This window comes from Diachasma alloeum, unplaced genomic scaffold (assembly GCF_001412515.2).
Source record: "Diachasma alloeum isolate Michigan unplaced genomic scaffold, Dall2.0 Dall_scaffold_00209, whole genome shotgun sequence".
Lineage (NCBI taxonomy): Eukaryota > Metazoa > Arthropoda > Insecta > Hymenoptera > Braconidae > Diachasma > Diachasma alloeum.
The window spans coordinates 927349-953725 of NW_021680374.1; the positions used below are offsets into that span (position 1 = coordinate 927349).

The following is a 26377-nucleotide window of genomic DNA, read 5'->3' on the forward strand; positions in this document are numbered from 1 at the left end:
ATCGTGGGCTGCTGTTATCCCTTCGGGACTGGACGTCATTTCTTGTCGTCCTCTCAACTACTACAATTTTGGTTATTCTGTTTCGCTGTGTGAAATATCAAAATGGACAACAGTACAAAATATGATAATCCAAATCCACGAAAAACGGCAAATCCCCTCAGCAAATTAGTTTTTTGGTAAGTTTATGCTTTAAATATACATCAGCCGAATGAAATATCTCGGACTCATCTTCATAACCATTGCGGCGCTCGTAACATTGAAAGAGGATATAGTTATAACCAGCTGTTCCTGGAACAGTTTTCGCTATTGTAACCAAGGATATGATTTACTGAAAATGCAGGGTATCATTACTATTCAATGTCAGGTGGATTTTCTTTGTTATTCTTTGGATGTATACCAGTCATGACTCGTTTCATTTCAATCAATCCATTCCAATTGATAGGGCAATTGACGCCAGAAAACAGTGTCAGCACAATTAAAAATATGATCCAAAAATCGCCACAAGTGATACACATGATGAAATGGCTTGGTCATCAACTTGTTAAGTGTCTCAGTTATATTGCGATTTCAAATCAATCAATTCATAAACGTTTCATAATTTTTATTATTCTTATTCTGTTGGAGGTATCATTTTATTTCACATAATGAATATTTTTCAATTACTAAACAAATTTTTAAAAATCTCTTCTCATTTATTTTGTATTGAATTACTGTATTTTCTTATAGAAGTATTCATGACTAAATGCTGAAAAAAAAATTCAATGTAGGGATGCTAAAAAAAATTAATGGAAAAAATTGTCGATGATAATTTTTTACTATCTAAAACTCGTACAATGTTTCAATATGTGCCTCGAATTATCAAGCCTTGAATAATTCAAGTGTTTTTATTATAAGCATGGTTACACTTAACGTATTCTTATTTGGAACAGAAGAGGATAAATCAGACCAAATATTATATTCCTAATAGATAACACAACGAATATTGTTATTATTGCTAATAATTTGAAAATATGCTTCTGAATGGATTCTCTACTACTTTTTTTCGTTTTTCTTGTTAAAGTATATAGTACTGTTATTGATTGAAATGTTATGAGAATTTTTGACGAATCTTGTATTTTTTTCATTGTTTTATTTAAGCCATTCCACATCTTTCCTGCGTGTTGTCTTTCATAGATAATTTTCATTGGCAAAAAAGAATTACACCATTTATCTACCTTTTCGCGAATACTTCATGCAATTAGTTGAAAAACGGAGTTTTTAATGAGTGTGTCTGGTAAGGTCTGCCAATCTCAGTCTCACCAATCACGTCACTTTATGGCGAATTATATAAAATAGTGTTTATTTATTCTAAAAATCAATTGACTTAGCAGTATATCGGCAGATCCACGCCAAATCAATAGGCCAAAAAAGTCGATGCTGGGGCGATAATCGCCTCAATTTTCAAAAAATTATAACTCCATCAATTATCAATATTTTTCAATTTTTTTTCTTTCCCAATTTTTGTCTAATCGTCATTTTTTCAGAAAAAATTTAAGACAAAAATCCCCAGCATCGACCTTTTTGGCTTGCTGATTTGGCGTGGATCTGCTCATATTTGAAACAAAACCCTTGAAAAATATGAAAACATAATACTTGCAAAAAAATGAACCGACGGGATGGCTGTGTGGTTAGAGTGCGGGGTTGGCACGCGGACGATTCGGGTTCGATTCCCGGTGGGGGAATCTCCAATTCTCGCAGATTCATTGTCCGAGCGGGACTCTCGCAAGATACGACTGCACCTGTTCAAGCTTTTTGCCTCAAGTGAGATTTTTTTTGGCCCTCGGTGAATGCAATACAGGGGGTTGGGGGGTGGGAAGGGAACAAATCGTAAAAACAACAATCGAACAATTTATCAAATTTCTTTTTTCTTACTGGATGTAACGTTATTTCATCACGAATTCTCATATGAGGATGACATGAAAGGTCATGTAACATTGGAAAACATTTCTTTTTTGCTACCATCATAGAAGATGGCCGTGGTTATATGTCTGTGACAGAGACCAGGTGCGTAGTATATTTCGAATTTTTCTTTATGCATCATTATTGTCATCAGGTTTTTCCCTCATTTAGATTTTTGGACAGGATTTGAAAGAGGGTGAGAAGTTAACAAATGGTAGCAATGGGAGAGCATATATGGGAGAACAAAAATTATATCCTGCTGAAACCATTTACAAACCCGCTATCAATGTATTGATGACGAAACAAACATTAACACATGATTCAATGACATGCTTATTCTCACAGGCACGCTGACCCCTGATTGTTGTTTTATTAAATGGTTGTTACACAATGATTAAAAGAATATTTGAGATCGAAACTCTAAACTTGATAGGATTTTAGGTCTTATGATAAAAAATTCAATACCTCGAAGACTGCAAATTTACTACCTTGACTAAAAAAATATGCAATGAGGACAAGTATAAATTTGTGTGAGCTCCTGCGGATCTAATTGTGAACAAGAAATGTGAGTTTTGGATCAACAGCGATTACATTCTATCCAATCGGTAGAACAACATGACAATGACTCCTGACAAACGGAAAATTAAAATAATTTTTAAAAAACAGAGGGTCCACTTTGCCCCAACATTAATTTTTTTTTTAATTTAATGACAGATCTTAATTGCAATTCTAATGAGATTATGATCTCCACGTGAAGTGCATTGACTCATTAGAATTTAAAAAACTAAACGATTCGCTTAGAGGGTCCGCTTTGCCCCTACCTCCCCTATATACTACACCTTAGATTACGAATGCAAAAGATACTTCAATTTTTTCAGGTGGCTGAAGCCATTATTTACGTATGGAAAAAATAACAATCTGAAGGTAAAAGATTTACATAATATTCTACAACCCGATCTCAGTGAGCCCCTCGGTGATGCTTTAGAGAAGAACTGGAAAAAAGAGTTAGACCGCGCGCGTAAAGAAGAGAGAAATCCGAAGTTATTCACCGCCATAAGGAAAACGTTTTTGTGGTCGTATATCTATTATGGTGCATGGACATTTTTATGTACTTCTTTGAGGTAAAACATGCGCCGCATGCAAATAATACCCCGACAACTGATTAAAGATGAGACTGAATGTCGTTTTACTGTTTTATGATCAGGGTCTTACAACCTTACGTACTTGGTCTCCTTATCAGCCACTTCGCTCGGTTTTCACCCATCACAACAACCGAGGCATACATGTATGCCTCAGGTGTCATAATAATGGCTATTCTAATCGCACTTATTGATCATCACGTGAACATGGGACAATTGGAAATGGGAATGCGACTACGAATTGCAGCTTCGTCGTTAGTTTACAGAAAGGTATTCTAAAATTAATTCAAATGTATTTAGTTTAGAAATTAGATATAACAAAAGGGCATATGACAACGATTGAAGTAACGACGGAAATGAGGGACACGGTACAAACTAACTAACAGACAAATTACAGTAAGTGCTGAGCCCGGTAGAAAAAAATGGAAATACATCGAGATTAGATTGGAATATGAGAATTCCTTGAGAGTTTAACTGACAAATTATTTTATCTTAAAAATGATAATTGACTCCAGTATACACCAGCTGTATAGGCTAAATAACTAAATTCTAACGAAAAGTCAATACTACTTAAATGGTCCAAAGTCGTTGCAAAACGAAGAACATTAATTCTAGCTTTGAATTGCTACAGGGCAATTGAAATAGGTGTATTCGAAAAATCATCTCATCTATTAAAATATTCACCAATAAGTTGACAAAAAACATAAATCTATTATTAGGTAAATAATGTTACAGATTATTGCGCTGAAACTAGTAAGTTTTACGTAGAGAAAATAACAAATTTCGTTTTCGGAAGCATAATAATATTGAGAATAAGACTAGTCACTTAATTGTCATAGGAATATACATAGGAGTAGCTGTAAAATTCACTATAAAAAATCTACTCATTTCAAGTGAGGAAAGTTTTTAAATTAAGAACATTCAAACCGCATAAAATTCTGAAATATTTGGACGTTAATTTAACATCAATTTGTTAAGCTAAGGTCCATATTTGAAAAAATAGTTCGAATATAAGGGGATTAATTTATTCAGTAAAACAGGAAAAATCATTGGATGAAGAATGTCAAGGATCTTATTCTAAATATCTAAATTTTCTGAATTCCAACACCAGGATTTTCTTGGAATAAGAAGAAATGTGCCACAACTCAAGTCCAATTATATACTAGATTTCAGGGGAACTTCTCTTAAAATAAGTGAAAAATTCCCTTAAAGCCCCTTAAAGGGATTTTTTGCTCTCTAGATTTCAGTACGACAGAGTTCTGAAATTCAGTTATCTAGAAATTTTTTACCTTCTATGTGGAGAAAAATGACTCTGTGTTTTTCAGAGTCAATTAAATTTTCTAAAAAGAAAAAAATCTCGATAAACCTCCTGGTTTCTGAGATATTCCTAAAATAATTTGCATATCATTTGACTTTCATCATTTCAACACTTGAGTGCAGAATCGTTTGTGACGTTTTCATCTCCATCACCGTATCAATGAAATTTTTTTTAGAAATTAAGTAGAAAAATTATCATGCCCTATTTTTTCAGATTCTTAGACTCTCCCGATACTCAGCAAATAAAACAGCTGGAGGTCAAATAATTAATCTTCTGTCAAACGACGTGGGGAGATTTGACTCAGTATTCGCATTCCTCCATTACATCTGGATAATGCCAATTCAAGGGGCAGCAATAGCATATTTGATCTGGCAAAATGTTCAAATAGCGACTTTAGCTGGTATTTTCCTCATTACCATCCAAACAATACCCCTTCAAGGCTATTTGAGCAGATTAACACTGAAACTGCGGGGAAAGATAGCAGTCCGCACTGACGAACGCGTGCGCTTAATGAGTGAAATAATCACTGGTATCCAAGTGATAAAAATGTACACATGGGAGAAACCTTTTCAAGAACTCGTGTCATTTGCTAGAAAAAAAGAAATTGACGTTCTGACTGTGATATCTTATCTACGAGGCTTCAACCGAGCAACATTTGTTTTCACTGAGCGTACGACCCTCTACTTCACAGTGATGGCATACGTCCTTCTCGGAAACACAATATCAGCTGATAAAGTCTTCTCAATGGCGCAGTATTACAACCGCTTGCAGTGTACAATGGCAATTTACTTCCCATTAGCTATAACATTTGCATCTGAGGCTGCTGTTACGATTAAACGTCTTCAAAATTTCTTACTACTCGAAGAGAATCATCCACTTGCAATCGAAACATCACCAATTGAAACAACGTCAATAAAGATGAAAGAGGTCACCGCCTCTTGGAACGAAGATTCAATTGTTAACACACTCCACAATATAAATGTAACAGTGACGTGCGGGACACTGACTGCAGTAGTCGGCCCAGTTGGCTCCGGCAAAAGTTCTTTATTGCAATTAATTCTCGGCGAACTACATGCGAGTCATGGCCATGTTTCAGTCGGGGGATCAGTGTCCTATGCCAGTCAGGAGCCCTGGTTATTTGCCGGAAGTGTGAGAAATAATATAGTCTTTGGCCAGCCCTATGATGAATTGAGATATCGTCAAGTGGTGCGTGCTTGCTCCTTGCTTAAGGACTTTGTCCAATTACCGCAAGGTGATAAAACGCTTGTTGGAGAGCGTGGTACATCCCTCAGTGGTGGACAACGTGCACGAATCAATCTCGCTCGAGCGGTTTATCGAAAGGCTGATATCTATCTTTTTGATGATCCCTTGTCAGCTGTTGATACACATGTGGGTAGAAGTTTGTTCGAGGGATGCTTCAAGGAATATTTAGCCAATAAAACAAGAATTTTAGTTACTCATCAGGTGCAGTTTCTCAAGGATGTTGATGCTATTATTCTGCTGAACAATGGAGTAATTGAAAAACAGGGGAGTTACCAAGATTTTCAACAAAATGACTTCAAACTGTTGGATGATCCTGAATCCAATGAAGAAGAGGAAAAACAAGTGGGCGATGGAGAGTTGAGTCCAGTGTCGGAACTGTCTTACTTCTCAGGTGGAAACGATGAACCTGAAAAGGAGCCTGAGGAGACTGAAGAGTTGATGGCTAACGGGGAGGTATCGTCTTCATTGTTCTGGCAGTATTTCAGAGCTGGTGGCAGTTATTTTGTTCTCTGTGTCTTCTTTTTGCTCATGATTTTGGGGCAGTTAGGAAGCAGCGGCTCTGATTACTGGGTCGCTTATTGGACCAATCAGGAGGAATTGAAAAGTACTTTGATGAATTATTCCTCAAAGATTGATGGAAAAGATGGATTTAGTATGGTTAATGGTACACTAGGTGCAAGGTATAATATGAGTAATTGGGAAATTCCATCCGATGTAATAGCAAACTCAACATTTCCTGAATACCCCGAGCATTATTATGACAGAGATACAGCGCTTTGGATCTATGGGGTCTTCATAGCTGGATGTGTCATCTTTACCACAGCGAGAAACGTAATGTTCTACAAAATTTGTATGAATGCGAGTAAAAACCTCCACAACCTTATGTTCTCGTGCTTGCTCAAGGCTCCAATGAGATTCTTCAATACTAATCCCTCAGGTAAATATTTTCAACCTTTTATGATTATATGTCTCCCAAATATTGTTTTCCTCTCTGTAATACCATAGGAAAATGTTGAGAGGAGATGATTGCAAATGTTCAATAGACGAGTTGAAAAATTTAATTGAAAAACCTAGAGCTTTCTCTGAGACATACTACGGAATTTCTATTGGAGTTTTATAAAGATTCTACTGAAGATTTCTATTGGAAATCTTTCTATTTAAAAATTCCATTAGTTTTTGCGCTGCATTTATTGGAAATTATGTATCATTTATCCGATAGACAAAGAATAATTTTTTGATTTTGGTTTTTCAATATGATAAATTATTCTCTTGAAACCGTTTTTCTACAAGAATTCTTGGACATGAATTTTTTGTCTTTATTTTCTTGGATTTTGTAAAAAGGAGCAAAATTAAAAACCAAATTGTTCTTTAGAAAAAATCTTACCGAAATAATTCCTGCCAAAAAATGAAAATCTATCGACTTTTTTCTATTATATAACTATTTAAAAAAGAATATCAATAGAACTTGTGTAGAATTTGTATACAACTCTAAGGGAAATCAAATAGAGTTTTTTTTTAAAAGCACTACGATTTGTTATTAAATTTTTTCATACAGAAGTTTACTTCCTCTTCCTATTCTACAAAATATTGCATAGAATAATCTGGAAATAATCCTTCGACTCATTCATTTTTCATTTCTCAGGTCGTATTCTCAACCGATTTGCTAAAGACATTGGCTGTGTTGATGAGCTTCTCCCAATGGCCCTAATAGACGCAATCCAGATATTCGCTGTAATGGTTGGAATCTTAGCTCAAGTTCTCATCATCAATTGGTGGACAATATTTCCAATGATAATAATGGGCTTCTTCTACTGGAAAATAAGAACGCTATACTTGGCAACTGCGCAGGATATAAAACGATTGGAAGGCATCAGTAAGAAATCACTCTCTTCAAGCAAAACTTTTATGTTACTCGTGCTTTACGTGGGATAACTTAATGGTATGCCACCCATCCTATTTCATAGTTGCCTTGAACGATAAGTGAAATGTATAATGTCTGATTATTTTAGCAAAGAGTCCGGTGTATTCGCACGTTAATGCATCATTGGCGGGACTGGCGACAATTCGATCCGCTAAGGGACAGGAAATGTTGAAAAAGGAATTCGATTGTCATCAGGACGTTCATACCGCTGCTAACTCACTGCTGATCTCAACAAGTACGGCTTTTGGACTTTGGCTAGATGCAGTCACCGTCGCTTTCGTTGCGTTTATTACTTACAGCTTCATTGTTCTAAAGAACGGTAATATTTCGTTAACTCTTCTCTCTTCCTATTTCCATCAGAATCTCTACATTTTTCTTTACTCAGCATACTCATATAAGAGCGATAAATCATAATATAAATATTGCATATTTAGAAGGAACATTTGCTGGAAATGTTGGTCTGGCTATATCACAAATTTTGATTCTTTGTGGCATGCTTCAACATGGAATGCGTCAGACCGCAGAAATGGTTGCACAGATGACGTCAGTTGAGCGAGTACTACAATTCACCCAGCTGGATAAGGAAGGTCCATTTGAGAGTGAAATTAATTCAAAACCTTCCTCAAATTGGCCGACTCAAGGACACATTAAATTTGATCACGTTTACTTGAGATATTCAGAGCAAGACCCACCTGTTCTTAAGGATTTGAATATCGTTATTGAGCCTGGCATGAAGGTAATTTAAATGTTTGGCATTCGTGAAGGCATGACGTGGATATAAACTTTCAAATTTTTATTCGATAACAAAAGTGGTTAAAAACGGTGACCTATCTAATTTTAGAATCAGATCACTAATTTTAGTCTCTTTAAGACCCGGGTGGATTATCTTTTGAACGTGGTCTTGTTTTTTTTTTATTTTGATAATCTGAAATGATGTCCAATTGCTATTCAATTTTACATGGCTATGGCCTGGAGTCTCCAAAAATTATGATTGTACAATCAAAAAAACGTTGAAAAAGAGCTGAACATTTTCAAAGAGCATACATTATTCCGATTTTGACAATAAGTCCACAGATGAAAAATTTCCGAACATAGTATTGTGAATTAAAAATCCAATTCTTACAAATTTTCAATTCAGTAGCAAAACTTTTGGATGTTCCTAAACATACACATTTTCACCTCATCTGTCAATCAAACTTGTAGAAAACCCTATAAATTTATTCAAAATGCTGATTGGCAAATGAGGATTCAATGAAAAATCCATGCGATTATTGAATTCATTTTATTAAAACAATCAATCATTAGTATGAGTAAATTTCACGAATCATAACGAATAATGAAGCTAAAACCATATCCTTCTCACAAATATTCAAGAAACTTGATGAGTATTTGTCAATTTTATTTATTTCTCTCAATTAAAACGTTATTTGATGGGGTTCAATTTGTGGGAAAATATATCTTTTAATTTCTTCGTTATATAAGAATGAAATTTTTTTGTATCTTATATTAATATAAGGTACAAAAACATAAGATATACTTTCCCAAAAATTGGGAATTCCATGAATATGACAAATTCCCCTAAATAAGAAACATTTGTTTGGAGAAGTAATATTGCATCTCATAATAAAAGATGTTATCATTTTAGGTGGGAATTGTAGGTCGCACTGGAGCAGGAAAATCTTCGCTCATCTCTGCGCTCTTCAACCTAGCAAAACTCGAAGGGATCATTTACATCGACAGAATCGATACCAAAAGCATCGGCCTACATGACTTAAGGAGTATTATCTCTATCATACCTCAGGAACCAATGCTATTTTCAGCTACACTCCGTGACAATCTTGATCCCTTCCACCAGTTCAAGGACGATGCGCTCTGGGCTGCATTGGAAGAAGTGGAGCTGAAGAGTAGCTGTCAATCCCTGGATGATGTAGTTACTCAAGGAGGGACCAATTTCAGTGCTGGTCAACGCCAACTGCTCTGCCTAGCCCGAGCCATTGCCAGAAATAATAAAATTCTCGTGCTAGACGAGGCAACAGCCAATGTTGATCCAGCCACTGATACCCTCATCCAGCGAACAATTCGCGAAAAATTCAGAGACTGCACAGTTTTAACAATTGCACATAGACTGAATACCGTTATGGACAGTGATAAAATTCTCGTAATGGAACACGGCCAAGCTGTGGAATTTGATAGGCCTCATATATTGTTACAAAAGAACGATGGATACTTAACAAAAATGGCTAATGAGACTGGTGCCTCAATGAGTAATAATCTGAAGAGAATAGCTGAAAAAACTTATAATCAAAAGCATTCTAAACTTAATGATGAGGATGCTTCGCAGAATCAACCCAATGGTGTCTGTAAAACTTAATTTTAATGATTCTGGAAAGTACTGAATATCCAATGAAAGGGAAGCATATTCATAAGAATTTTTTGATTTGCTACACAACCATGACATTTGTGGCTGGACTACTTAAGCAATTACTCTAAAAAGACAATAACACGAAGGCATCACTATTATTATTTTATTCAAATACAATGAAAGGAATATGCATTATATATACCATGAATTGAATCGTTCCGTACTTAAGCTTAAACTTTTAGGGGACTCAATGATTTAAACAATATTTGTCGTAATTAAATAGCAGTATATTTCTACCCTGGTAAAACAGTCCGATTATTTCCGACTGGGTGATAAAAAATGAATCGGCGTTAATGATGTTTCTGTCTTTGCCCGTTAAATTCCCATTGGCTGGTAGGTAGAGTTTGAAGTTTGAGAAAATTTTGAGAATTAATAGGATCAAGGGTATGTGGCTGTTGTCGTCCGATTACTTTCCAAAAAAAGTGGTTGATAGATCTCATATTACGCATATAAATATTTATTTGAGCAATATGAGATCTATCAACCACTTTTTTTGGAAAGTAATCGGACGATAGGGGCCACATACCCTTAATCCTATTAATTCTCATAATTTTCTCAAACTCCAAACTCTATCTACCAGCCAATCGGAATTTAACGGGCAAAGACAGAAACATCATTAACGCCGATTCATTTTTTATCACCCAGTCGGAAATAATCGGACTGTTTTACCAGGGTATTAACTCAACAAATAAGTTGCTAGTAATAGACACCTGAGATACTCGTCCTCAAGATAAACTAAAAATTTTGTGTAAAAAATATATTTTTTTATAATATAAATTGTGGATTAAAAGGGAAAAGATAATGATAATAATTAGTTCAAAACTTTTTACAGTAATTATATTAGTTGCACCGAGCAATCTTTGACCAAATCAGCAACAGCAGCGTATTGAATGATGTGTTGAGATCCCTCGACAAAGTCCACCTCTTCGTCGACAGCTCCAGGAATAATAATACCTTCAATTGTCTTATTCGCCCGAAGAAATACATGAGTATTCATATTGGGTTTAATTGACAATTTATCAACCTCCAATTCTTGGAAGTTCTGTGGTACATGCTGAAGGACCAAACTCTTGAATAGTGTCTCCATATTGACAGCATATTCATTGGCATATTTAAGCTCACCATCGGTTAAATAACGAATTGACTCGCCTCTTTGTCCATCACTCTTCAAAATCTCGATGACGTTACGTTCAATTTTCTCCAATCGAATTCTCAAGTAACTAGAAATCAAATATCTAATTCTGTCAATCTCCATTTTGTGAATTGTTAGTCTCAAATCACCTTTCGGCAGCTTCTTCAGATTTTCATCCATGTAGGCAATGTGGTGGAGGAGGCAGTCAACGTGGTTTGACTTGTGTGGAAGAATTTCAGGAGAAAATTTCTCGTTCATCCAGGCATTTTCCATGTCAATTAGGATTTCACCGGCAGTTCTCTCTTCACCATCGTCGCTGGTATCTGTTATTGAGTGCTCTTCAACAGGTTCTTCCATGCTTTCCTCCATATTTGAATATGATTTTATTAATTTGTATCTTGACTTTCTGATTTAAATACGGTAAAAGATTTTTTGCAATATTTTATAGATATGTTTGCAATTTTCACCATTTGATTTGATTTGCACACATGTGATGGAAAGGAGCAGGTTAGAATGACGGTTATTTGGCGGATTCACATAATGCGATTGAAATCAGCTGAGTAAATATGGCGTCTGGTTGCCTGGTTTTGGTGGTCGGCTCGTGGAACGGAGATCGTGTGTAATAACTCTCCCGTATATATAGATACATACATAATAAGTAAAACCAAGTGTTTGTTTCGCTATAATTGTTATCAACTCCATAATCACAATTTTTTCACCAAGATGACGCAATCACTCAATGAACGGATTAAAACTGGAACATATTTGTCATCGAAAGTAAGTGAAGCACCACATTAAATGTGAGATCTGACAGTACGTAACATATAATATTAAAAAAAGTGATCAACGACTGAATCAGAGTTCGGAGAAGGTTAAGAAATTAATATCAACAATAGAGGCACGTCAAAATTAGGCTCTCAATTATAGGATAACATGTGCGTCAAAGCATCATGGAGATAAAACTAATACGATTATTAAAGCCCAGAATATTTTCCTGGGTTATTAAATTCTTACTTCTCATCTCGATCAGTTCAGTTTTCCATGTGTCATTGGCAGAACAAAATGTAACATCTGGAACTCAAAACACAAAAATACTAAGTAGTACAGTCTCATTACTACCGTCAGTGCGTCCAATCACTTTAAAAAATGAAACAGTCAACCAAAGGGAAGAAAAAACCTCGACATCAAATAGTCCGCATGTTACTGAAACTCCGTCAAACTCGACTCAAACTAGAAAAAAATCTGAAAATGAAACGAAACCGACTCCGGACGTCGAGCCAGGAGAAAAGCCTCCTCACATCACAACAGAGAGAAGTGTAAAAGGTAAGCCAAGCGAATCGATTTCCATGCCATCAGCAGAAGCTACCAACAGCACAAACATCAGTACAACCACTGCAACACCTGTGGAACCAGTATTACCGGATAAAGGATCAGCAGAGGAGGAGCACAACAGTTCCATGTCCATCTTCTTCGTCCTTTGCATCCTCGCTCTGGGTATCCTCCTCATTCATCTGATGTTACAAACAAATTTCCAGTACCTCCCAGAATCTGTGGTGATTGTGTTTCTCGGTGGGGCGATTGGTATGATAATCAACATGATGTCCCACAAAAACATTGCAAATTGGAAGAAGGAAGAGGTTCTTTCACCAACAGCTTTCTTCCTCGTTTTATTACCACCAATTATCTTTGAATCTGGATATAATCTTCATAAGGGTAATTTCTTTCAAAACATCGGAAGTATACTGGTATTTGCTATTTTCGGCACTGCAATATCAGCCTTCGTCGTAGGAGCTGGAATTTATCTACTCGGACTGGCACAAGTTGCCTATAAACTGAGTTTCGTCGAGAGTTTCGCATTTGGATCATTAATTTCTGCAGTTGACCCAGTAGCAACAGTCGCTATATTCCATGCTTTAGATGTTGATCCTGTGTTGAACATGCTGGTATTTGGAGAATCAATTCTCAACGACGCTATTGCTATTGTTCTAACAACATCTGTTCTCGAATCGAATAATGGAGCTACTACTGGTGAAGCCATTGTTCTTGGTTTGAATAGATTTTGTTTAATGTTCTTCGCTTCAGCGGGGATTGGCGTTGTGTTTGCGCTAATAAGTGCGTTATTACTGAAACATGTAGACTTGAGAAAAAATCCTTCGTTGGAGTTTGGAATAATGTTGGTATTTACTTACGCACCTTATGCACTTGCGGAAGGAATACATTTATCCGGAATTATGGCGATTTTGTTCAATGGAATTGTCATGTCACATTATACGCATTTTAATCTATCCACAGTTACACAGATTACGATGCAGCAGACCATGAGGACACTGGCATTTATTGCCGAAACTTGTGTTTTCGCATATCTGGGATTGGCATTATTTAGCTTCAGACATCGATTTGAACCGGCTCTAGTCGTCTGGTCGCTAATTTTATGTCTCATTGGTAGAGCAGCCAACATTTTTCCACTGGCCCTGCTTGTCAATCGCTTCAGGGAACATCGGATTACCAAGAAGATGATGTTTATTATGTGGTTTAGTGGCCTGAGAGGAGCTATTTCTTATGCACTATCACTACATTTGAATTTCAGTGATGAAACTAGACATGTCATCATTACTACAACACTCATCATTGTTTTGTTTACAACTTTGGTGTTTGGAGGATCGACCATGCCGCTCTTGAAGTTTTTAAGGGCGGAAAAGAAGCAGAAGAACAGTAGGAGGAAGCGGAGAGACAAGGAAATTTCTCTGAGTAAAACTCGGGAATGGGTAAGTCTATTCCTGGTTCTTACGTCTAACAGTTCACGCATGATACTCATCAGAAGGAGAATCTTATTTTTTATGATTCTCATTAAGAAGAAGGAAGATAATAATTTCGATGCGTGTGGGAAAAAGTGTTTTTTTGACCGGCCGTGGATGTGTAGCAACGCTTGCCAAAGGCAAGTGCTACTTTGACCTCTCGCAGGTTAAAAAACACTCTTTTCATAAGTGTCAGACGCTATTTTTATGGCAATGTGTGTGAAGTAGGGTTTTGCGCACGTAGAGCATGTTATCACAGAAAGATCAATAAAATTTTGCGTCTACAGTCGTTTACTGAAGTTCTGAAACAAAAACAGGATGCATCTAATGACGAATTAGATGCTAAACACTCCATTGATAAACGTTATTTTATTAATTCTAGGGACAAACGATCGATTCCGAACATTTATCAGAATTCACTGAAGAAGAAATGGAGGTATCCTTCATGCAATCAAGAATTCGTGGATTTGCTCGGTGGGATCTCAAGTTCTTTATTCCTTTCTTCACTCGTCGGTTTACACAACAAGAATTGAAAGACTGCAAATCTCAGATGACAGATTTAACGAATCAATGGTATCAAGCTATTAGAATAAGCCCGATGGAATCTGACGAGGAAACGACAACGGCATCAACAACGCATTTGACTGCTGTCGGTACACCAATGGAGACTAGGAGTGAGAGTGGCCATAGTTCCGAGAAAAAAGGACGTCCAAGTCATGGGTCTATATTGAGTATTTAATTGCGTGTTTCAGGGTGTCTATCGTGTGTTTGCTATAAATTTGAAACTCCGCTTCCTGGTTATAAATGAACAGGACTGTGCTGCTACCTGATGTTGCTAAATCATCATTCCAGAATTATCATTATCTAGTCATCATGTTTTCCTATGAGAAAACCAATATTTACTTGATTATCATCATTGCAGATTCATTCCCAAATCCTGCTTTTTTCGAATTATTTATTTATTTTTACTTTCTTCGTGGTGGTAAATAATTATCTTTTCTTTGGAGTCTGTGAACTTGCGGCTGTCTATGTTCCTATCTTCAATTAGGGTCACTTAGATGATGTATTGAAGCAATTTATTATTCAAAACTAGCGGGGAACTGTAAAATTATTGTTTTCAATCCAGTTATGTCAATCTATCGATTAAATAGGACTAGACGATAATTGGAACATGGACAACCTAACGTTCGTCATCTCATCGCATTTTTATTTCCCAAATAAATCGAAGTTTGTGTAAGTTTACACAAGATAAAATCTCCCATACGTCGTCAGTGTGACAAAATCTAACTATGGTGGCAGATGTTTGCTTTTGCAATTGTTAACACTCGGTTGGTCGCGCTCAAAGCTATTAGCAAGTCCTATGGACGTTCAATATCACTTGGAATTAATAGAATTTTTATTTTGTTGAGGTATCACACGGTTCAATCAACATTTAAACGACTTGAAATTTTGTGGTTGATTTTTTTTTCAATTTTATTGCATACAAAATGCCACTTTTAGATTTTGAAGATTTTGACGAAATTGTGTTTTCCGGAAGAAATGGAAAAACAAATTTGAGTTTTCAAAATGGGAGTCTCCAGCAAGTATTTCCATCGGAAATATCTATTGGAGACTAAAAATATTGTTTTCCTCATCTCTTTGAAAACGAAAAATTTTCGCAAAAACTCAAAACTTGAAAAAATGGATTTTTCGCACATTTAAAAATATTTAAACTGAATTTTTCAAATCTTTCAACGGGTGAGAGAATCACGTAAGAAAAACAAAATAAAAATGTTAAACGTTGTAAACCATATCAATAATTGTTTGTTTAAGGCACGCGTGGGTTATCTTTCAAACGTGATCTTGGTTGTTTATTTTATTTTGATAATCTGAAATAATCTACAATTGCTATTCAGTTTTACATAGCCCTGAAATTTCCAAAAATTATGATTGTTAGGTCATCATTTGTCACAGTAATCAATGGCTGTCAGATCGTTAGTAACAATGATAAATTATCCATTCACTATTTCCTCTCTATTGGACTTATTTCTTAATCTTTATTAAAAACGCACTTCTTTGAAAATGTTTTTTTTTTCTACTTTTTTTGGTTGTACAATCGTAATTTTTAGGGACTCCAGCGTGATGTAAAATCCACTGGAAATTGTGATATATTGTACATTATGGAGATGAAAAAACAATCGAGATAATGATCGAAAGATAATTCACCAGAGCCTTAAAATAATTTCTGACATTGACATTTAAAAAAGACCACAATTTCCAATTTACCCCAATGTTCTCTACACGGGTTTTCAAATACTCAAGAGTACCCGATCTACTCTAGTTCATAACACGGTAGAACCACAAAGTTTCAACATGAAATATTAAACATTTAACTTCCGTGAATGAATTTTATTCAACAAATTAAAAAAAAACTGTGCATTCATAGCGCGACAAACGGAGTGTGAAAAGTGACTACTTGATTATGCTAAGTGAACTGGATCTAAAAAAAAGTGTTACGTTAGAAATCGTTAATTGAATTTAACTTTCTCGAATATTCATTTTGCAGACTTTTCGAGGATTTGTCCGATTGATAGTTGATTTAGAGATCGACTCACTGCAGGAGGATTATTGGAGAGAGGCTGAAAATGATTATTTCCGCTATTTCATTATTTTATAGTAGAAAATATTTCATATGTTAAAAATAGAAAATTTAATGCCAAATTAGCAGGGTTTTTGTACCAAACGGCTGGCCGGAGGGTATTAGTTAGTCATTTATAGTGAAAAAATTTTCGTTTACGAAAACATTTTTTTTCCGGAGAGAAAAATATTGTTCCTGTCGCTGTGCCTGTTAAATCACCCCGCTTAATTGGAATGCCGTTTTCGGGCCCAGCAACATGTAATAATATTCATTCGTTGGTAAATGCCATTTTGACAGATGTGATACGAAGGCAAGCCCTGTAAATCTCATATTTGTCAAACATGTCCTTTCTCAATTCATACGTTAATATACTATTATTCCGTCCAAGATTTATATTTGAACGATTATGTAGAATAATTTCTTCAGTTGTTTTTCAACCATACTTGATGTATGTATTTATGTGTGAGAGCGACAGAAGGATGTAGTATCATAACAATTCTGTCTAATGATGTCTAATAAATCAAAAGTGAGTGTCCCAATGGGAACTTGTGCCTCAGATATCTCAAAAGTAGTGATGCCAAAATTCCCAATTTGCGTCAATTTAAGCAATGACGAATAATCACATTGAATTTCTCTTCATTTTTACCCTGGTAAAACAGTCCGATTATTTCCGACTGGATGATAAGAAATGAATGTTTCTGTCTTTGCCCGTTAAATTCCGATTGGCTGCTAGATAGAGTTTGGAGTTTGAGAAAATTATGAGAATTAATAGGATCACGGATATGTGACCGCTATTGTCTGATTACTTTCCAAAAAAGTGTTTGATAGATCGCATATTACGCATATAAATATTTAAATGAGCAATAAATATTAAATATTTATATGAGCAATATGGGATCTATCAACCACTTTTTTGGAAAGTAATCGGACGATAACGGCCACATACCCTTGATCCTATTAATTCCCATAATTTTCTCATACTCCAAACTCTATTTACCAGCCAATCGGAATTTAACGGGCAAAGACAGAAACATCATTAACGCCGATTCATTTTTTATCACCCAGTCGGAAATAATCGGACTGTTTTACCAGGGTATCCCTCAGTGGTTCGTGGCTTTTTTTAATCGTTATTTTACATCGCTTCGACCCGGTTAGGGTATGCTACGATGATGATCAAGACTTTAAATGGTCAGATCTCACCATTCTACTCGGCCGAGGCAACGAACTTACCCACTGCGCCAAGCCACCGGGCCTTTGGCTTTTTTTTCACTTGAAATATCCCTCTATGATGTAATAGAAAAGTTTATAAGTTCCCAGTGGTAACATGCAGTAGGGTCATTCTCTTTTCGTGTATCTTTGAAATAGAAATAAAACTGAAAAAAAAAATTTTAATGGCCCTAAAAGCAACCGAGCAATGATTGACCGTCATTTAGCATCTAATTAGACGATTACAAGTCATTTAGTTGTGTTTCTAATGTTGGTTCTGGATGATTGTCATCGACGTCAATTCGCCAAAATTGATCAATGTCCCTTTCTCATCAGTGACCTGCCTATCTGAGAAAGATCGTCATTTGGTATCACTACACAGAAGTATTACTAGAAAATGATCGAGTCGATTTTGTTCATTTCTTATTCAAAACTTGAAATATTTTATTCATCCTACATAGGAGCCATCCTAATGGAAAAAATATAATGTATGTGGACAATAAAGTTGGATAGTTTGTACAAATGAACTAATGTTATTTATTTCATGTATATTATCACTGGATGTTGAGAACTGAACAACCAACTTTCCCGATGAACCAATAGATTTAATCGGATAGTCTATTTGAAAACAAAGAATTCCCGAGATGACGTGAGGATGCAGGAAAACAGTGAAAGTTTCTGATAATTCATTTTCAGTTTCAGATTTTTTCAATCTTCTATGAGAATCTTCTACAGGGTCAAACTCATGCGAAATGTAAGGGTAACTCGAGGGTGTTGTTTGGAGATCAAATGTCCAAGGAAATTTTTCGTTTTTGACGCCTTGTTTGAGTTATCAATTAATAAAGCACAGCCAATCGAGAAGACGAAGAGATGAAGTAATTGTCTGTCCAATCGATTCCGGTCAATTTTATCCTTAAATGTCACATAGAAGCGGAAATATGAATTCATCACGTGTTTGTTCTGATTTTCAGACTCACATCCACTTACATCGCTTTTCGAAGCGATGTAGGCCTTACGCCATGGTGGAATCTCCGGTTTTCCTTACTCCACAATAGTGGTACAGGAACAAAATTTCTTCAGATAGGGGAGGCTGGGGCTAAATGAAACAGCCGTAACACGGATATCTGACGCAATGCAAGTAACTACAATTTTTTTCTTTACTAACTTTTTTTATTATTGCGAGCACTGATGAGAATAATAATGTTTTATTCGTCTTATAATTCAATTGATTAGATTAGGCAGATTACGTTTTTTTTTCATTCGATTGGAATTCAGTATCACATTTTCCTTTTTCCCAATCTGGATCTCCCCCTGTGCTTTCCTCTGGACTTTGGATTTTGTTGCTTCATTTTCTTTTCAATTAATCCATTGACAAAATCTTCCGTCAAAACATTTCAATTATTTTCCATTCTACTGAATAGAAAATTATTATTATAGTCAATACTCCCAATAAAAAAAAGTTAATAAACAACAATATATAAAAAAAATAGTGGACAAAAAAAATTTTTTTTGCTTGAATTGTGTCAAACAGTCGTATTTTCGACAATTTCATTTTGCCCCAATTTCCTTATGCTCCGCTGTTTCATTTTGTGCCACTCTCCCCTGCATTGTGCTAAATGCTATGTCAATCGAATGCCATTATTTTCATGACTTTACATTTTATCAGGGGCGAGATGTGAATTTTTGAGGAGGCGATCATTTGCAACTAATTTCTGATTAAGCCGTCGTTAGGCGCGCATGAGATTTTCTCTCATGCAACGCTAGTCAACTTCTAAGCCGTCTCTGCAGTGCGAGTGAGGCTTCTATCATACCTTAAGATATAATAATAGAACGAGCGCGCCTACTGACGGATTAATAGCTCTTTAACCCATTGTGTGGCACGTCGCTGTTCCCCACTTTTCCCCTTTTTGTAGTAGTATGAGAGCGCTATCATGCTTCTCTTATGGCGCACTAATTACAGACGGATCCTCCACTTTCGTCACACCAATACCTCTCGTGATCGCAGTGCTGCAATGGATTAAGGATGTTCTGAGTCTACGATTTCGTTAGCACTTTTGGTTCCAATACTCCTCTCCCCTCGAGTTACTGTTACGAAACTTCCCTTGAGTTTTGAGAAATCTTGTCAATTTATTCCCTTATAAATTGTTGAAGATTTTGTATCTGTTGTTATTTATTTTTCTTTTTTTTCCTATTGCTGGGTACACAAATCCGATAGTAGATGGGTGGGCGCACAAGGAGACAGCATATTCATTCGCAACTAGCATTTATCATTTTGTTTATTACACAATTTTTCAGATTTCAAATTTTGTTTACCTTTGCTCTTCACTTTTACTCCACAATCGCCTCACACATTGAGTGACTGGAGCACACGGTTTTTTTCGGCATTGGATAATGCTCGAAAAAATTTGTATCCTTTCATTTTTATTTCCCCACTTCCCTGGATTTTCACATTTTAACCAGGATAATTCGTTAGTATTTGAATTGCCTAGAAAAAGTGAACACTCTTCGGTATTGGTTGTTTAGCAAACGTTATCAATTGCAAAATGTGGAAAGACTGAAAAGATATACACATTGGTAGTAAATGATTAATGTTTTTTTTTTGTTAGAATTTTCGCTTCCTTCGTTTTGGTTTTTATTTGAATATTGTCTGGGCATGTCTGCGTGTATAAATCTTCACAATTTTCCGATGCTCCAGTCCATTCAAGTAAATATTTTTGTAGTCCATTCACATAGTGCTTTCGCTCATTTCATTCGGCAAAAAAAAACCATGAGGAGATCACTTTAATTCTTCACTGTTTTACCGAGTTTCTCACTTGAGGGAATAATAATAGAGGCTTCATTCTTTCTTGATAATTTCCCATCATTTATCTTCGTTATTGCGGCATATCGCTACTAATTGCCGAAAAAATGAGCTTTCAGCTAAGCATGCAGATTAATACCAATTCTATTGTATTATTTTTTATATCTTTTTTTCGTCTACAATATTCAATTCTGTCAATTGGTTGATTTACACGCACTCCAGGTCTCCGAATATTTCTGGTCGACTCTTATCTACCTTGCGTGATTCTGAAATTGAATCAATACCAAGGTTTCCTTCACATTCTAGAACTAACAATAATAAAAACTACTCCTACCGGTCGCATTGTTTCCTTTTACCGAGTCAATGACATCAAAAAAAGCTTGGTGGAGACACGCAATGTCAACATTGATTGACTTGTTTTATATTCTGGACACATTTGCAGTTCACTCTAGCCATATTGTCTCGGCCTGAAAAATCGGTGACAAATCTCCTTCTCCCCAACTATAATTCATTTTTTGGGCTAAAAAAGGGTTACTTCATGTCTTGCACGTATTATTGGATTTTTTAGATGGCTATTCCATACGATATGAGACAAAAATTACGTTCTGGACATTGAGCTACAATTTTTTACTCATCCTAATCACTTAATTAAACTAATTCGCAGCGTGTCATTAACATTTTTACGTAATAACATTATTTCAATCTTTTTCATTCGGTTAGTTTTTCGGTTCCTTGATTAATTGTACAATTATATTCACTTCTGATCTGCAATGATCGTTTGTAAACTACAAATAAGTCCTTGATCAATTGAGATCCATGCGAGAGTATAATGATGTATTGAAAACAACCAACTGATCACTGGAAATTAAATGCTCAATCGCATGAATTTCTCTGATCTCATACTTTATGTACAATAAATTGAGAAGTTTATTCTAGCTGTTACTTATAACATGAAAAGGAATGAGGCATTATAAAAAAATCTTCGAAACGATTCACTGGGGGAGAAAATAACTTCTCAAGGACTCGCCAAAATTATGATTTTACTGTGTCAATGAAATAGATTTGATTTTACAACGAAATCTTATTCAGATCTTCCGTGGGCACGCGCAGCATGGCCCAATTCTAATCATTTAATCTGAGTATTAATAAAAAAGATTTCCTCGTTGAGATCTCATATGAGACTTCTTTTTACGTACAAAAAGGACGATTCTCGCGACAAATTTTTCAAAAAACTTTTGGCTTCTCGATAACGCTTCTCTTCAATTTAATTTAAGTTGTCATCTGCAATCATACAAGGAAAGAGAATGGTGAATGGAGAAATCAATAACAGTACGGTTCAACAAAAAATGGGAAAAATAAAGTTACAATAAATTACACGAATTAACAATGAGACGGGGCGCGAGTGTGAGGAAAAAATTATTTGGAGTGTCAAGTTTGTTTTATATCCTTTCAGGACTTGATCTTTAAATTGAAATTAAAATTGTGCTAAAGATCCGTCAAATGATAGTTATGTTAAACATACATAAATCATAAGAGCGCTTCCCAAATATTTTCAAATACCAGATTGTTTGTTCTGATAATTCATTTGATGGTGATTTCTCTTTATTATATTGATGATACCAAACCTTGTAATTCCTTAACACTCGCTATTAATTGCGCGAGTATATCGGCGGGCACTGCAGGAGCGTCGATGTAGATTCAATGAAAATTAAGGATTTTAGTTTATGATGTGTCAATTAGAACATGGAATAAAAAAAGAGGGTGGGGAGGAGATGACGGGTGCATGTGAAATTCACTTGATCTGTAACCATGGATGCTTGAGGCACTCGGCAGCAGTAGCACGCGTAGTTGGATCAAACTCAAGCATTGGAGTTAGAAACTCGGCAAATTCTCGGGCTTCACTCGGTGACCACTCATATTTCTCAGTAAGTACTTCGTACAGGCCCCATGGCTTCAAACCCGTGATGTGTTTGAGTTCCCCCTTTTTAGTAAAAAATGCCTTCGAATACTTGCCGGATAGCGCGATTCTACGAGGAATTTCACCGAGTAGTTCAATTATATGAGCCAAATGATCTTCGTCCCTGAAAAGAATATTTTTATTGAATCATACTTTATATAATTTGAGATATCCATTTTTACGGAAAATCATGGGGTGCTCTCGAAAATTGTAAAAGGTCGCAGACCCTTTTCCAAACTTTAATATCTCATTTTAACATATTCCAAAAGATTCTTCAATTCTCTACACTGAGAAAAATTTTCTAACATGTAAATCATATTTACTTGAGAGAAATAAATTATTTTCAATGGCTTAAATCTCAGAATGTTTGATAAATGAGAATTTATCACTATCGTTGCGCGTTACATCATGAATACATTATATATCGAAAAATTGGAAGTGCATATAAAAAATAATGAAAACAATAAATACTTAAAGATTGATAATCCTTGTACGCGATTTCAGTGAGTTCATTTGCGACAAAATCATACTTGAGTATAAGAATAGTTTAAAGCATGAGACCTTTCTCGGGCCACGTGGGTGGAAGAATTGAGCGATTGAAGAAAAATTACTTGTCTCAAGTAAATATGTTTCAGATATTCGAATTTTCTTTTTTCTCAATGTATGCAATTTCTAAAAACTGCTCCATCAGTTCCCGAGCTTACGGGATCCTTTCATAACAGATGTACCCTCTAGAGGATTTGACAATATCTAAAAATATTCGAAAATTTTCTAGCATTAATGGTCTAAAAGTATTTTTATGCTAATTCTGTTTTATACAAAAAGTAAACTTTCTATAATTTCGAAGACGAAAAGATAAATGAATGAATATTATTATTAGTTAATTAATTATTATGTACCTCGAATAATCAGCACCGCTATGAGGCTCAAAAAGATAATCTCCAGTAGCTAACTCGAAGGCCATACACGCTGTCGACCAGATATCAGCAGATGTATTATATCCAGCACCAAGTAAAACCTCGAGCGATCTGTACTGCCTTGTCTGAATATCCTCGGTGAATTTTTTATGAACCCAACAGGCATTCCCAAGATCAGCAATTTTAACTTCAACTTCACAATCGACAAGTGCAGGATCAAGAGGAGCAACAGAGGGCTTCTTCGATGGTTTCATATCCGGTATATCCAAGTGCAGTTCTTCATTCGATCCTTCATGAATTTCCGGGTCAGATAGAGCGACTCCCTCACTAGAGGCTTTGTCCACTTCACAGGGAGTGACATCTTCATTCTTTGTCTCATCTTCAGCCGACTGATTATCCATTTTATCACTACCAGCTAGTGAATCAACTCCATTAACGTGTGGCGGTGCAGGATCTGAAATATCCGGTGATTCTTTGGAGTCAGTGTTCTCCTCGATACTTTCAGTATTGGGATCCTGGTCAGGACTATTTGTCTCACTCACTCCACCATTTTCATTTGAATTAGGAACATGTTTTGCCTGTTCCTCTATTTCCTGTATCTGCTCCATCTGTTTTTTCAAAAGCTCGTTTTGCCTCTTATGTTTCTTCTTCATTCTTTTCTTCTTATTTTTGGACATCTTTGCATTCGGCGTTGGCTCTTGAAATTCTTTTGGTGCTGTTGATATCAGGGAAACTGGAAGCTTAAGACCAAGTGAATGCAGTTCTGTTGCAACGAATGCCAATTTCTTTATATATGCCTCATCAACGCAAATCAACACATTCTCTGGTTTAATGTCCGTGTGAATGATTTTACATTTATTGTGGAGATAGTCCAAACCCTCTAGGACCTGTCTTATGATTCTCTTGACATTATTACGTGGAATACCACGGTAATTTGATTTTATTATTAATTTAAGCAAATTGTGTCCAAGTACTTCGAATACCATACAGACGTGAAGACCATTGATACCACTTATTTTGAAATCGTTCAGAAGTTGTACTGTTTTGTTGCGTTTTGGATCATTCGGATCTGTATCACGTACATCTTTCAATAATTTGATTTCATCAAGTGCAGTCTCTGTGAAGTGCGATGCTGATTTCACAACCTTTAATGCCACGAACCGTTTATCCTAATTTTGATAAGGATAAGACGCACATTAATATGATAATTTTCCTCTCAGTAAAAGAAAATTGAAGAATGAAGAAAGAAAATGAATAAATGAATTTAGGGAAAATAATGTTTCTTTTAATAATTACCTGAAGGTCCCAACATAGCCACACCGTTGAAAAATGACCCCAGCCCAATTTCCTTGCTACATGATAACGGTTCAGGAAGAGATCACCGATTTTAACAGGGTGATATCCCCCTTTGCAGTAATCACTACTGTCTTCTTGTTCCTCCTCTTCACTGGTGTATACCTCGTCGTCATCCTCGATGGTCTCATTGCTCGAGCTGTGGCTCGGTTCCAACCTAAAATTTTGTAGAAAATTTCTTGAAATCACGAGGAAAAAAATCTTTCACATAAATTCTTCCCGAAAATGCGATCAAACGAGAAGACTGCTATTTTATTTAACGCTATAAATAGATGAATTACCTATTTCCATTGTCAGTGGTAAACGTTCTTTGTCCATCACCCTCCTGTGCACCCTCACCGAGTGTGGAATGACGTGTTGCAGTTTTTGAACATGTTGCACCACTGTTCTCACTATCACCCTGAGTATGATTTTTTCCTTTTCTTTTAGTTGTTTGCTTATAACGTTTTTTCTTGGCCTGAATCGCCAAAACACGGCGATTTACCGATGCTTTGGTGCTCATATTATTTTTGCGTGTCCGGTGACCGCTTTAAACCGTTACGTGTTCACCCTCGAGACACGATTGATTATCAACAAAATCAAGATTTTTTTTAATGCTGCACTTCAATACTGTTTTAATAATCTGAAGAACTTTTTTATTTCAATGGATTTTTTTTATTTTTATTATATTCAGGATTCAAACATTTTTGTTAAAAGACGTTTCGATCAGTTTGGAGTTTATCATCGCTCGGCGGTTGTTTGAGTATGGCCGACAACTTGGAATACTTCGATCAAGGTGAAAATGAAATTCGTGGTAATATCTCTTCGTGTCTAGTCTTCAAAGATTTTAATCGCAAATCCAAAATAGTAGCAATCGATTTTTTTTTCTTTTCAGAGTGTCTCTATAAAATTCATATATGAATCGTGATTATTATTGCTATCGCATGGCGAAGATGGCTCTTGTACCTTGAGGCCAGAATCAAGTAGTGACAAAACACGTATCGAGATGAAATAAAAAAAATCCCGCTTTTTAGATTACAATACCCTTTCCAACCACTTTCAGGCACTTGTTCCCGTTTTATTTCTGCCACTGATTTTTTTTTACACCGTTGTTATAGATTGTGGGGTCCATCCGGCGCGGTTTAGACGGGATTTTAGGTAGATTTTTAGAATACGCCAATGGCGGTGATATACGCCGATACCCGGGAAAGTTCAAATTTACTATTTTTATTTTGCAGTTTTTTTTTGTTTGGGATCAGCAGGATGAAATAGTCAAAACCAGCTTTTGACATTAGGCAATATTTATTTCCATAATTTGCTACATTCAAATTGAATTAAAGTTGTTTATCTATTTGCATTGATAATCTCTAAGAATATTTCTCCTTTCCAGGTATTATTGATTACCTCTGTTAGATGTTTGTATACTCTTATATTAAAATTGAGAGTGCAGAAGCTGAATGCAAACAATGTTTATGAAGCAAATTCTCAATGAAAAATTCACTCCTATTCCATTTTTCCAATTCAGTTTATACCTGTAATAACATGTATGAAAAATCGTATAGGAATATGCCGTATGACATTCTTATAAGGTGAATCTAGATCAAATTCTCCAGATTTGTG

At 35.7% G+C, this 26377-nt stretch overlaps 4 protein-coding genes across 5 annotated transcripts; 2 read left to right on the forward strand and 2 right to left on the reverse strand.

Moving 5' to 3' along the window:
- On the forward strand, positions 1-10149 carry LOC107036459 (multidrug resistance-associated protein 4). The gene is made up of 8 exons (XM_015254418.1): positions 1-176; positions 2817-3059; positions 3143-3347; positions 4609-6595; positions 7301-7531; positions 7668-7898; positions 8014-8315; positions 9225-10149. The coding sequence occupies exons 1-8, from the start codon at positions 103-105 to the stop codon at positions 9948-9950; spliced, it is 3999 nt and encodes a 1332-aa protein (XP_015109904.1). The 5' UTR covers positions 1-102; the 3' UTR covers positions 9951-10149.
- A 451-nt stretch (positions 10150-10600) lies between these two features.
- Positions 10601-11915, reverse strand: LOC107036535 (DNA replication complex GINS protein SLD5). The gene has a single exon (XM_015254562.2). The coding sequence runs from the start codon at positions 11500-11502 to the stop codon at positions 10837-10839; it is 666 nt and encodes a 221-aa protein (XP_015110048.1). The 5' UTR covers positions 11503-11915; the 3' UTR covers positions 10601-10836.
- On the forward strand, positions 11700-17087 carry LOC107036533 (sodium/hydrogen exchanger 8). Its single transcript, XM_015254561.2, has 3 exons — positions 11700-13898; positions 14311-14648; positions 16474-17087. The coding sequence occupies exons 1-3, from the start codon at positions 12084-12086 to the stop codon at positions 16496-16498; spliced, it is 2178 nt and encodes a 725-aa protein (XP_015110047.1). The 5' UTR covers positions 11700-12083; the 3' UTR covers positions 16499-17087.
- A 2116-nt stretch (positions 17088-19203) lies between these two features.
- On the reverse strand, positions 19204-25876 carry LOC107036552 (SRSF protein kinase 3). Of its 2 annotated transcripts, none has more exons than XR_001460788.1 (5): positions 25060-25876; positions 24722-24935; positions 23408-24594; positions 22177-22632; positions 19204-21832 (listed from the first exon to the last, which is right to left on the reverse strand). XR_001460788.1 is itself a non-coding variant. In XM_015254587.1 (5 exons), exons 2-5 carry the CDS (start codon positions 25278-25280, stop codon positions 22344-22346), a joined length of 1911 nt encoding a protein of 636 aa, XP_015110073.1. In that variant the 5' UTR covers positions 25281-25659; positions 25724-25876; the 3' UTR covers positions 19204-22343. The 2 variants fall into 2 exon arrangements, 1 of the variants encoding a protein (XP_015110073.1); XM_015254587.1 differs by having other exon boundaries at positions 19204-22632; positions 25060-25659; positions 25724-25876.
- Positions 25877-26377: the final 501 nt, after the last annotated feature.

What these genes read in the sequence shown, in the direction of transcription:
- LOC107036552 (XM_015254587.1), bottom strand. Translation starts at nt 25,280, where the DNA reads ATGAGCACCAAAGCATCGGTAAATCGCCGTGTTTTGGCGATTCAGGCC. An exon ending in GGCTATGTTGGGACCTTCAG is followed by an intron (nt 24,595 to 24,721) that starts GTAATTATTAAA and finishes TATCAAAATTAG; the next exon opens with GATAAACGGTTCGTGGCATT. An exon ending in AGCGGTGCTGATTATTCGAG is followed by an intron (nt 22,633 to 23,407) that starts GTACATAATAAT and finishes TATTCTTTTCAG; the next exon opens with GGACGAAGATCATTTGGCTC.
- LOC107036459 (XM_015254418.1), top strand. Translation starts at nt 103, where the DNA reads ATGGACAACAGTACAAAATATGATAATCCAAATCCACGAAAAACGGCA. An exon ending in CTTCAATACTAATCCCTCAG is followed by an intron (nt 6,596 to 7,300) that starts GTAAATATTTTC and finishes TTCATTTCTCAG; the next exon opens with GTCGTATTCTCAACCGATTT. An exon ending in AAAACGATTGGAAGGCATCA is followed by an intron (nt 7,532 to 7,667) that starts GTAAGAAATCAC and finishes TGATTATTTTAG; the next exon opens with CAAAGAGTCCGGTGTATTCG.
- LOC107036535 (XM_015254562.2), bottom strand. Translation starts at nt 11,502, where the DNA reads ATGGAGGAAAGCATGGAAGAACCTGTTGAAGAGCACTCAATAACAGAT.
- LOC107036533 (XM_015254561.2), top strand. Translation starts at nt 12,084, where the DNA reads ATGGAGATAAAACTAATACGATTATTAAAGCCCAGAATATTTTCCTGG. An exon ending in TGAGTAAAACTCGGGAATGG is followed by an intron (nt 13,899 to 14,310) that starts GTAAGTCTATTC and finishes TATTAATTCTAG; the next exon opens with GGACAAACGATCGATTCCGA. An exon ending in AAAGGACGTCCAAGTCATGG is followed by an intron (nt 14,649 to 16,473) that starts GTCTATATTGAG and finishes TTCATTTTGCAG; the next exon opens with ACTTTTCGAGGATTTGTCCG.